Source organism: Mytilus californianus, unplaced genomic scaffold (assembly GCF_021869535.1).
Source record: "Mytilus californianus isolate M0D057914Y unplaced genomic scaffold, xbMytCali1.0.p SCAF_2, whole genome shotgun sequence".
Taxonomy (NCBI): domain Eukaryota; kingdom Metazoa; phylum Mollusca; class Bivalvia; order Mytilida; family Mytilidae; genus Mytilus; species Mytilus californianus.
Window position 1 is genome coordinate 129,716,090 of NW_026262668.1, and position 12,544 is coordinate 129,728,633.

A 12,544-nucleotide genomic window follows, 5' to 3' on the forward strand; every position below is an offset into this window, starting at 1 on the left:
CCGCTGACCCGGCCCGCCAACCAAGATGGCCGCCATGGCTAAAAATAGGGGTAAAATGTAGATTTTGGCTTATATCTCTGAAACCAAAGCATTTAGAGCAAATCTGACATGGGGTAAAATTGTTCATCTGAAATCTTCAGACAAATCAAACATCCCTTTGTTGGGTTGCTGCCCCTGAAATGGTAATTTTAAGAAAATTTTGCAGTTTTTGGTTATTATCTTCTATATTATTATAGATAGAGATAAACTGCAAACAACAATAATGTACAGCAAAGTAAGATCTACAAATAAGTCAACATAACCAAAATGGTCAATTGACCCCTTAAGGTGTTATTGCCCTTTATAGTCAATTTTTTGTAAATATTTGTAATCTTTTACAAAAATCTTCTCCTCTGAAACTACTGAGACAAATTAAAGCAAACTTGGCCTCAATCATCATTAGGGTATCTAGTTTAAAAAAATGTGTCCGATGACCCGGCCTACTAACCAACATGGCGGACATGGCTAAAAATAGAACATAGGGGTAAAATGCAGATTTTGGCTTATATCTCTGAAACTAAAGCATTTAGAGAAAATCTGACGGGGTAAAAATGTTCATTAGGTTAAGATCTACCTGCTCTAAAATTTTCAGACAAATCAGACAACCCGTAGTTGGGTTGCTGCCCCTGAAATTGTAATTTTAAGCTAATTTTGCAGTTTTTGGTTATTATCTTGCATATTGTAATAGATAGAGATAAACTGTAAACAGCAGTAATGTTCAGCAAATTAAGATCTACAAATAAGTCAACTTGACCAAAATGGTAAATTGACCCCTAAAGGAGTTATTGCCCTTTATAGTCAATTTTTAACAATTTTTGTAATCTTTTACAAAAATCTTCTCTGAAACTACTGAGACAAATTTAAGCAAACTTGACCACAATCATCATTAGGGTATCTAGTTTAAAAAATGTGCCCGACAACCCCGCCTACCAACTAACATGGCCGACATGGCTAAAAATAGAACATAGGAGTAAAATGGAAGTTTTGTCTATTATATTTTGAACCGTTATAAATAGAGAAAATCTGAAAGGAGCAAAAATGTTCAGAATAATGAGCTCTACCAATTGTCCATATACGTCAAAACTGTTTTAGACTAATTCTTATAGGAGTTATTGCCCATAAATGACAAATTTTACCATTTTTTTTTTCATTTTTGCCTATTATAAATGAAAACTATGATATTTAGAGAGAAATATTTGTTTTCTGTAATGCCTTATATGATTTAAATTATAATAGATAAATAAACACTTTAAATCACAAAAATGATCAGCAAGGCAAGATCTATTAAAATGTCAAATTTTGACGATATAGTTAGTAGACTGTCTCTCTTCATAGGAGTGATTGCCCTTAAATGAGGATTTTTTTTACCCTCTTTTGTGTTTTGAGCAAAATAGAAGATAGAGAGAAACTAAACAGACTAAAAGATCAGTAATACAAGATCAACAAAATAGAGATTTTTGTCATGAAGTCTATTCTCGTCTACAATGTTGGAGAGTGTCCTTTGTTTGATATGCACATAGACCAAGGTGAGCCACACTAAAGAGCCTCTAGTTTTTACAATCCCAAAAACTCTCATGTTTTGGGATGTAAAAACATGCATTAAACAATTTTTCTCTGGTTAGCTCATAATTTTTTATTAGATTTCAACGTTTCAACTCATTAATTCAACAAAGAAACTAATTGCGCAAAGATCTTAAGTAATTGCACAAGGCCTTCAAAAATTGCCCCTTGGAGGCTAATTAATGAGCAGTGTTTTGAAAATAACAGACAAATGAGATTTTCATTTTCCATGAAATTACACTTAAATGATTAGTAAAGACATCTGCAAAGGACAGACAATTAAAAATTCTATTAGAGCAAAGAAGTCCTGAGAAATTCAAGAAAAGAAGATAGTATGACTTTTTTACTTGTATAAGTAAAAAAATCCGAATGTCTAAGGGACATAACTAAGCCATTAAAATAATTTACTTATACAAGTAAATAAAATACACTTGTATAAGTATCTTACAAATTTACTTATAAGTATATTAACATTTATATATACAATTACTTCTTCAAGTAAATAAAAATAACTTGTACTAGTAGTACCCCTGACTGTCTGTATGCTATTCAGTGGAATCTAAAAATTTGCAATGATTGGCCAACATCCAAAGAAGATCTGTCAGTTCAAATTTTTATTCAATCAAAAATACACCAAGATGTTTTATTTTATTAGCGCACAGTGTATGGAAAGGTCTGTTGATGAATATTTAAAAAAAACTTGTATACATGATTTTAAATTTTAAAAGATTTGAAATTTGTATTGACTGTAGAACAAGATGTATATATATATAATTTTATTTTGGATGAAACGTGTCTTCTGATTGGCTGACGTTGTTTTGTTTATCAGCTCATAGACATAATTTTGTCATGTGACCGTGACATCATCAACGTTTTTTCATGGTTTACTACGGTTTAAAATGGAATTTAGAATTGAACTATAAGAAATGACTAATATTTTTTCTTTGTCTATTCGAAATAACATAAAAAATGTGGTGCACACTTTAAAATAACCCGCTATGCGAGTTATTCAGTGTCACCACATTTTTGATGTTATTTCTTCATAGACAGAAAAAATATTACAGTCATTCCTTAAATATAACTTTATTTCCTCTATGATAGAGATTAAGTGTACATGAAATATATAAATAAAAAAAACAAAGAATATAAGTTACTGTTTCAAGTTAAAGAAGAGAAAACATGACACTGTCTCTAAAGGCGATAACGAACACATATTCTATCTATTGTCAAAATCTCTGCAGATTTTTCAACATGACGAACACAAATCGCGGGTTATTCAGTGTCACCACATTTTTGATGTTATTTCTTCATAGACAGAAAAAATATTACAGTCATTCCTTAAATATAACTTTATTTCCTCTATGATAGAGATTAAGTGTACATGAAATATATAAATTAAAAAAACAAAGAATATAAGTTACTGTTTCAAGTTAAAGAAGAGAAAACACGACACTGTCTATAAAGGCGATAACGAACACATATTCTATCTATTGTCAAAATCTCTGCAGATTTTTCAACATGACGAACACAAATCTTGGAGAAAAAAGTCAACTTGTCATTTTCTAATTCATATGACATATTGTATGAGAGAATGGTCGTCGTGAATTCAGGTGCGGAAAAACTGTCAATAGACACTGAACTGAATTGGATTAACGTTGATTATGTCCTGCCATAGATCATCTCTTTTGTCTTGTATAAAATCACATGATACCAGTAAATGTTCAACAATATTCAAAAAGAACTTGCAACATTTGTCACAAAGTAAATAGATATAAGAAGATGTGGTATGAGTGCCAATGAGACAACTCTCCATCCAAGTCACAATTTGTAAAAGTAAACCATTATAAGTCAAAGTACGCCATCAACACAGAGCCTAGGCTCACACCGAACAGCAAGCTATAAAGGGCCCCAAAAATGACTAGTGTAAAACCATTCAAACAGGAAAACCAATGGTCTAATCTATATAAAAAACGAGAAACGTGAAACACTTATGAACCACATCAACAAACGACAACCACTGAACAACAGGTTCCTGACTTAGGACAGGTACAAACAAATGCAGCGGGTTTAAACGTTTTAATAGGCACCAACTTCATAACGTACTACAGAACATAAGTCAATAACATACTTGGCAGAGGCAAGAAGTTCAGGAAACTGTTAAGCAATTGTCCATGCTTTATGTGGTTTGATTGCAGAATGAATATGTCTAAACATATAAAAGTCATTATGGCATGAAATTCGGTATAACTAGTAATTAACTACCATGTTTCTTCAGTTGCTTTTATTTTCTGGTTTACAATAACTGACCAAAGAAAATATTCTAAAAAAAATTGTTGTTTAATAGCAGCAAATTTTAATCTAGAGACTTTTCATGTATATTTCTAGTAACAAGTCGAGTTATCAAACAAACACTGCAGTCAAATAATAGACAGTTAGCCATGACTCTAGAGAAAACAAGAAAGGATCTCAGAATGGCTAGTAATGTAATCATGGACCAAAAAAGGGAGATAATTGATCTACAGACACAAGTTACTACATACAAACACTTAGCTGGACTTAAACCAGATGAAATAGAGAATGAAGTTAAGATAAGAATGGAGGTATGATATACTATACTCAGTAAACAATGAAGGCCATACCCAAATAAGTTATAACATGAAAGATGATACAATTTGTATTTTAAGATTCCAACAGGAGTTACTTCCTCCTGCTACAAAAGTGATGTCATGTTTAAAGTTACTATGAAAATTTGTTATTTCTAAATTTGTCAAGCAATGATGGCTGACATTTTCTTTGGGTCTGATGCTTATTGTTGTTAGGAACATTCAAATTTACTACATCCTGCCAAATATCATATCATTTTGTGGGTTGTCTATAGCAAAATACAGACCATGCAGTATCTATCCAATGGGAAACCAAGGAAACTCATAGACTTTTGACATTGTTGTGAGCTATGTTTGCAGTACATTTGATACTTTCAAAAAATTCAGTTTCAATTTCAACAAAATAACCCAAATTTATAATTATGATGCCCTGTTTAGTCAAAAACAAGCATTGTACATGTAAGCTATGCTTTATTTTATGACCTTTTCAAAGCCCCCCCCCTTTGCCCCAAATCACCTAAAATGATAATAAAGTGTTATTTTTATTATGCCCCCGCCGTAGCAGAGGGGGCATTACGTGTTACCCTTGTCCGTCCTGTTGGTATGTCCCCAAAATTGGCTTCCATTCTCTAACTTGATTTTGCCTCAACCAAATGTTAAAAAACTTATACACAATGCTTATTACCACAAAACACAGATCAAATTTGAAATTGGGTGGCGTCACTTTTACCGTTCATGAGTTATGCCCCTTATAAATGGAAAAATTGCTAAATCTGTCGTTTCCATTCTCTAACTGTAGTTTGCCTCAATTAAATGTTATAAAACTTATACACAAGGCTTATAATCACAAAACAGTCTTAACTAAGTGAATCCTGCATCTGTATGTGGAAGTTGACACATGCATATTTACATGCGGGGGCGGGGCATCTGTGGCCAAAAACACATTCTCCATTTATTTTTAATTGATTTCCTTTGAATAATTTTGATTCATGTGGACATTTTATCTGCTTACTTTTAGAAATATATATCTGAGTTAAAGACACATCTTGGTAGGATGGGACAGCAGTTGTTTGATGCTACTGCTAGTCTTGGAGAAGCTATGGATTTGTGTATGAACGTTTCTCGGAGGTCAACAGGGTCATGTAGATCTTCATCTATGTGTTTTATCTCAGATGACGATGGAGACTTTCATCATGGACAAATTGTAAGGTATGTGGTAATAAACTGTTAACTACAGCTCACCTGGCAGAATGATCAATGTGAACATTTGTCATAGATTTGAAAAAAAAAATTCTTCAGATGAAACCTCAGCCAAATTGGAAACAGATTCGAAATAAGGGAACACACCACACCCCCTTTTTAGCCCTTGAAACTTGAGAGAAAAAAAGTTTCTTCTTATGCTTAACACTCAGGGACTTTCTTCTGGAAAAATCTTGAATCTCTGTAAAATGCATCCATTGAAAAGTGATTTCTTTTCGGAGACAAATTGAACTCCAGTCCTGGTTGATTACAGGATAATGAAAATATTGTTGCAGAATGAATAATTTAGCAAACGATGTTTGATTCTTTATTGTTTCCACAGATGTGTTTGATTGAGAACAACAGGAAGTGTTGAATCGGGAGGTTGTTTAAATGCAAATCGCAGTCTCTGAATCTTTTATGGAATACGGAATCATTACGAATATTCTGAAATACACAATAAATAAATACTAAGTAAATTGTAATATTTATGTTGATAAATTAGTGCTGAAATAAATATTAATCTCTGCTTATTATATTTGTTGTTTGTTGGTACTCATTGAAACATCCAATCTGGATTATCACACTCTTATTGAATATCAATTAGGAAGTCTTATCATTGTCAAAACAAATCAATTGACAGATTTATTTTGTTCCTTAATCAATTTCGTACAGTTTACAAGATGGCATTGACATGTCTGCAATTATGACTTATATGAAGGTTTTTAAAAAAAAATGTTACAAAGTAAAAACGTGTTAAAATCATCACTTTATTCAACTTTACAACTTTACAACGTAAAAAGTCACATGACATGTGATCACCTGATACCACGAAAGTATGAAAACAATGGTGGTCGCTATCATCAAATGGGCATGTTTTATTCAATTTTCATACATTTACCTTCTGTATTCCTTGTTAGAACACATATACAAAGTAAGTAATAAACTCGAGAAATACCTACACTAATTTGAACATTGACAGAATCCTTCATCTCTAATTTGGACATGATCAAATGCAACTTCCGGGAGGCAACGGAGAACACAAGAAAATGCTAAAAACAACTATTAAAGCATTTAAATGATTTTATTTGCATATAATATTATAAATCAGATACAAGAAGGTACAAATATACACGCATCCCCTTTTCAGAAATCAAATCCAGGATAAAAACCTGCGTACTATACACAACAAAAGACGGTAGATATTAGTCAATGATCTTTCTTACGAGGCCGTTGGTGTCGCTATGAAAAAGGATACTGTACACAATAAATAAATTATATATACGCCTAAAAAGTGTACAAAGCAACACAAAAATGGAAAAAACATCCCAAAACACAAGTATCAATAAATATTTCGAATAACAGATATCCTTCATTAGTATGATTTTAAATGAATCTTATCTATCTATTCTGACTTTCTTAAAACAATCTCAAATGTAATACAAATAAAAAACTCAACCAAGCTTTTATAATTCTAAAATCTCAAACTTCATGCAAATTTAGTATTTACAATTACAAAGGAGGTTGCATATTTATGCATCCAAAATGAACCTAACACATTTAGCTGCGGTAGTTAGCCAGTGTTTTTAATTTTCTTATCAAAAATCTTTTCCGAGTGATTCTTTCCTCATTGGATCAAGCAATATGGTCAATGATGGTAATAGTCAGTAGATTCAGATCTGCTTTAGTGTGTTCAAAGGATCTCAAATGTCGACTGAGAGGAAGGTCTGGCTTACATTCATAGTCACTACCAAGGCCGTTCATACGCTTGTAAAATGGCTATTCTAACTCACCAACATCTGGTTGCATATGAGACCAGTCTTAACTTTTTAGCTCACCTGACCTGAAAGGTCAAGTGAGCTTTTCTCATCACTTTGCGTCCGTCGTCCGTCGTCCTGCGTCTGTCGTCCGTCGTCCGTCGTCCGTAAACTTTTACAAAAATCTTCTCCTCTGAAACTACTGGGCCAAATTTGACCAAACTTGGCCACAATCATCATTGGGGTATCTAGTTTAAAAAATGTGTCCGGTGACCCGGCCAACCAACCAAGATGGCCGCCATGGCTAAAAATAGAACATAGGGGTAAAATGTAGATTTTGGCATATATCTCTGAAACCAAAGCATTTAGAGCAAATCTGACATGGGGTAAAATTGTTTATCAGGTCAAGATCTATATGCCCTGAAATTTTCAGATGAATCGGACAACCCGTTGTTGGGTTGCTGCCCCTGAATTGGTAATTTTAAGGAAACTTTGCCATTTTGGTTATTATCTTGAATATTATTATAGATAGAGATAAACTGTAAACAGCAATAATGTTCAGCAAAGTAAGATCTACAAATAAGTCAACATGACCAAAATGGTCAGTTGACCCCTTAAGTAGTTATTGCCCTTTATAGTCAATTTTTAACCATTTTTCGTAAATTTTTGTAATCTTTTACAAAAATCTTCTCCTCTGAAACTACTAAGACAAATTTAACCAAACTTGTCAACAATCATCATTAGAGTATCTAGTTTAAAAAATGTGTCCGATGACCCCGCCTGCGAACCAAGATGGCCAACATGGCTAAAAAAAATAGTACATAGGGTAAAATGCAGTTTTTGGCTCATATCTCTGAAACCAAAGCATTTAGAGCAAATCTGATGAGGATAAAATTGTTCATTAGGTCAAGATCTATCTGCCCTGAAATTTTCAGATCAATCAGTCAACCCGTTGTTGGGTTGCTGCCCCTGAATTGGTAATTTTAAGGAAATTTTGCCGTTTTTGGTTATTATCTTGAATATTATTATAGATAGAGATAAACTGTAAACAGCAATAATGTTCAGCAAAGTAAGATCTACAAATAAGTCAACATGACCAAAATGGTCAGTTGACCCCTTAAGGAGTTATTGCCCTTTATAGTCAATTTTTAACCATTTTTCGTAAATTTTTGTAATCTTTTACAAAAATCTTCTCCTCTATAACTACTAAGACAAATTTAACCAAACTTGTCCACAATCATCATTAGGGTATCTAGATTAAAAAATGTGTCGGATGACCCCGCCCGCGAACCAAGATGGCCGATATGGCTAAAAAATAGTACATAGGGTAAAATGCAGTTTTTGGCTCATATCTCTGAAACCAAAGCATTTAGAGCAAATCTGATGAGGATAAAATTGTTCATTAGGTCAAGATCTATCTGCCCTGAAATTTTCAGACCAATCAGGCAACATGTTGTTGGGTTGCTGCCCCTGAATTGGTAATTTTAAGCTAATTTTGCCGTTTTTGGTTATTATCTTGAATATTATTATAGATAGAGATAATCTGTAAACAGCAATAATGTTCAGCAAAGTAAGATCTAACAATAAGTCAACATGACCAAAATGGTCAGTTGACCCCTTAAGGAGTTATTGCCCTTTATAGTCAATTTTTAACCATTTTTCGTAAATTTTTGTAATTTTTTACAAAATTCTTCTCCTCTGAAACTACTAAGACAAATTTAACCAAACTTGTCCACAATCATCATTAGGGTATCTAGTTTAAAAAATGTGTCCGATGACCCCGCTCGCGTACCAAGATGGCCGACATGGCTAAAAAATAGTACATAGGGTAAAATGCAGTTTTTGGCTCATATCTCTGAAACCAAAGCATTTAGAGCAAATCTGATGAGGATAAAATTGTTCATTAGGTCAAGATCTATCTGCCCTGAAATTTTCAGACCAATCAGGCAACACGTTGTTGGGTTGCTGCCCCTGAATTGGTAATTTTAAGAAAATTTTGCAGCTTTTGGTTATTATCTTGAATATTATTATAGATAGAGATAAACTGTAAACAGCAATAATGTACAGCAAAGTTAGATCTACAAATAAGGCAACATGACCAAAATTGTCAATTGACCCCTTAAGGAGTTATTGCCCTTTATAATCAATTTTTTACAATTTTCATAAATTTTGTAAATTTTTGTAAATTTTTACAAAGTATTTTCCACTGTAATTACCGGGCCAAGTTCATTATAGATAGAGATAGTAGTAAGGAGCAAGAATGTTCAGTAAAGTAAGATCTACAAACACATCACCATCACCAAAACACAATTTTGTCATGAATCCATCTGTGTCCTTTGTTTAATATGCACATAGACCAAGGTGAGCGACACAGGCTCTTTAGAGCCTCTAGTTTTATTATGGCAGTTGGCAAACTACATGCATATCAACATCTCTTTGGTGAGTAAAGAATTCTGACATTGTAAAAAAACAAACTATAAATTAATTAAACACATGTTTTTTTCAGGGCACCATTGCACCATACCAAGGTTTTAATGACTGACTCACCTACAAGAGCATTGCCACAGAGAGTGGCTAGACTAGACATGAGTGTTATTACAGAGCAGTCTATATTGATTGATGATATCTCACAGCCTGATGAACTGATGGAATTACCTGTAGAGGAAGGTTTGTCTGTGGCATATTCCTCTGTTTTTTCATCAGCTTGTTCATGAAGTTTCTTTGACTTAACTTTTCATTTAAAAATCAAATTGCAGACTGTCACCTATTTGAATACGATGTGTATTATTTTAGATATTTTTGCCTTTGTATACTAGTATATATTTACAAGAGGGATGTCCATGAGTACTTGAATACGCCAGTATCGCTTGTTAGTAAAGAGTATTGAATACCAAAATGATAATTGACTAATCGCTTTCCTGTTAGGACATTGTCCTTTTCTTTTCATAAAATTCGTTTTCTTGCTAACAACCCTCTGGAGAATTTAATAGTGACCACCTATTAATCGTAGTAAAAATATGTTTCTAGTTTGTGCTAATCTGACGTTTAAAATGTCTCTGAAATCTTCATTTGGAAATACTTACGAATTGAAGTCTTGAGATATATCTTTTAAAGTGGTGGGCTACAACCAAGAGGAGCTTTCCTATACCTACATTTTTGACTTAAAGAGTCTAAGCCAAACCAGCCACATTGGTACAGTCAGATAAAATAGTTTTGTCTACTGGGTTGTAAGTTACAAAGTTGGGGAATCAACTCTTCCCTAAAATAGTTGACAAATTAATGCTTTTTAATAAAAACAAATCTGTCACTCCCTGTGGTGACCTCAGTAATTGGTTAAACACATCAGTGTCTTCTTATCCTTAAGCATTTGTTAACAGGGTTTAAGCTAGGATTTTGAGGGCTTTAGTCACTTTTGCGCGGGATGAAAGTCAACCTTATTTTGGGTAGCAGCAAGGGACCTAGGATGTATATTACTATCTATACATCTTTGTCAGACTTTGAAGGACTTAGGCATACTAGGCAGTTACTGCATGATTTGACTGATATGGCACTTTAATACGAAGATAAGGATAAAAGATCTAGAAATCTAGTTCACAATTTCACTTCAGTTAGTTTCAGGGTACATTCCTAATCAGCAAAAGTTGGGATTCATTTTTAGCTCACCTGGCCCGAAGGGCCAAGTGAGCTTTTCTCATCACTTGGCGTCCGTCGTCGGCGTTAACTTTTTACATTTTGAACTTCTTCTAGAGAACAACTGAATGGAATGAAACCAAACATGGCATGAATGTTTCTTATGAGGTGCTGACCGAGTGTTGTTACTTTGAAGCCGATCCATAATCCAAGATGGCCGCCAGCGGGGGACTTAGTTTAACATAGGACCCTATGGGAAATACATACAAATGTTTTCTTTTAGAGAACCACTGAATGGAATGAAACCAAACATGGTATGAATGTTCCTTATGAGGTGCTGACTACGTGTTGTTACTTTGAAGCCGATCCATAATCCAAGATGGCCGCCAGCGGGGGACTTAGTTTAGCATGGGACCCTATGGGAAATACATACAAATGTTTTCTTTTAGAGAACCACTGAATGGAATGAAACCAAACATGGCATGAATGTTCCTTATGAGGTGCTGACCAATTGTTGTTACTATGAAGCCGATCCATAATCCAAGATGGCCGCCAGCAGGGGACTTAGTTTAACATTGGACCCTATGGGAAATACATACAAATGTCTTCTTTTAGAGAACCACTGAATGGAATGAAACCAAACATGGCATGAATGTTTCTTATGAGGTGCTGACCAAGTGTTGTTATTTTGAAGCCGATCCATAATCCAAGATGGCCGTCAGCAGGGGACTTAGTTTAACATGGGACCCTATGAGAAATACATACAAATGTCTTCTTTTAGAAAACCACTGAATGGAATGAAACCAGACATGGCATGAATATTCCTTATGAGGTGCTGACCAAGTGTTGTTACTTTGAAGATGATCCATCATCCAAGATGGCCGCCAGCGGGGGACTTAATATAAAATAGGAGCCTATGGGAAGTACATACAAATGTCTTCTTTTAGAGAACCACTGAATGCAATGAAACCAAACATGGCATGAATGTTCCTTATGAGGTGCTGACCAAGTGTTGTAACTATGAAGCCGATCCATAATCTAAGATGGCCGCCAGCGGAGGACTTAGTTTAACATAGGACCCTATGAGAAATACGTGCAAATGTTTTCTTTTAGAGAACCATTGAATGGAATGAAACCAAACATGGCATGCATGTTTCTTTTGAGGTGCTGACCAAGTGTTGTTATTTGGAGCTGATCGTTCATCCATGATGGCTGCCAGATGGGGACAATGTTGAACAAAAGACCCTATGGACAATACATACAAATGTCTTCTTTTAGAGAACCACATACTGAATGGATTGAAACCAAACATGGCATGAATGTTCCTTATGAGGTGCTGACTAAGTTTTGTTACTTTGAAGCTGATTCTTCATCCATGATGGCCGCCAATGGGGGGACTTCCTTTAACATAAGACCCTATGGGAAATACATACAAATGCTTCTTCTAGAGGTGCACTGAATGGAATGAAACCAAAACATGGCATAAATGTTTCTTATGAGGTGCTGATTAAGTGTTGCTACTTTGTTGCCGATTTACTGTTCAAGATGGCCACCAGAATTTTTTATTAAATTACAGGACCAATATTAAACCAAATTTGGCCTCACTCATTATTAGGGTATCTGTTATGATTTTAATCTATTTTTACATGATTTCCAAAACCAAAGTAGAATCAGGTGAGCGACACAGGCTCTTGAGAGCCTCTAGTTTTTTAAACC

The 12,544-nt window shown here is 34.2% G+C and overlaps 1 protein-coding gene across 2 annotated transcripts in view; it reads left to right on the forward strand.

Moving 5' to 3' along the window:
- The window catches only part of LOC127731023 (myb-like protein X), a 32,167-nt gene that overhangs the window by 6,177 nt on the left and 13,446 nt on the right, over positions 1–12,544 (forward strand). The window contains exons 3-5 of one of the 2 annotated variants that reach the window (XM_052239766.1): positions 3,985–4,199; positions 5,221–5,411; positions 9,705–9,865. In XM_052239766.1, coding sequence (XP_052095726.1) covers positions 3,985–4,199; positions 5,221–5,411; positions 9,705–9,865 — 567 coding nt within the window. Of the gene's footprint in view, positions 1–3,984; positions 4,200–5,220; positions 5,412–6,284; positions 6,376–9,704; positions 9,866–12,544 lie in introns of those variants that run through there. The other variant, XM_052239767.1, reaches the window with a different exon arrangement.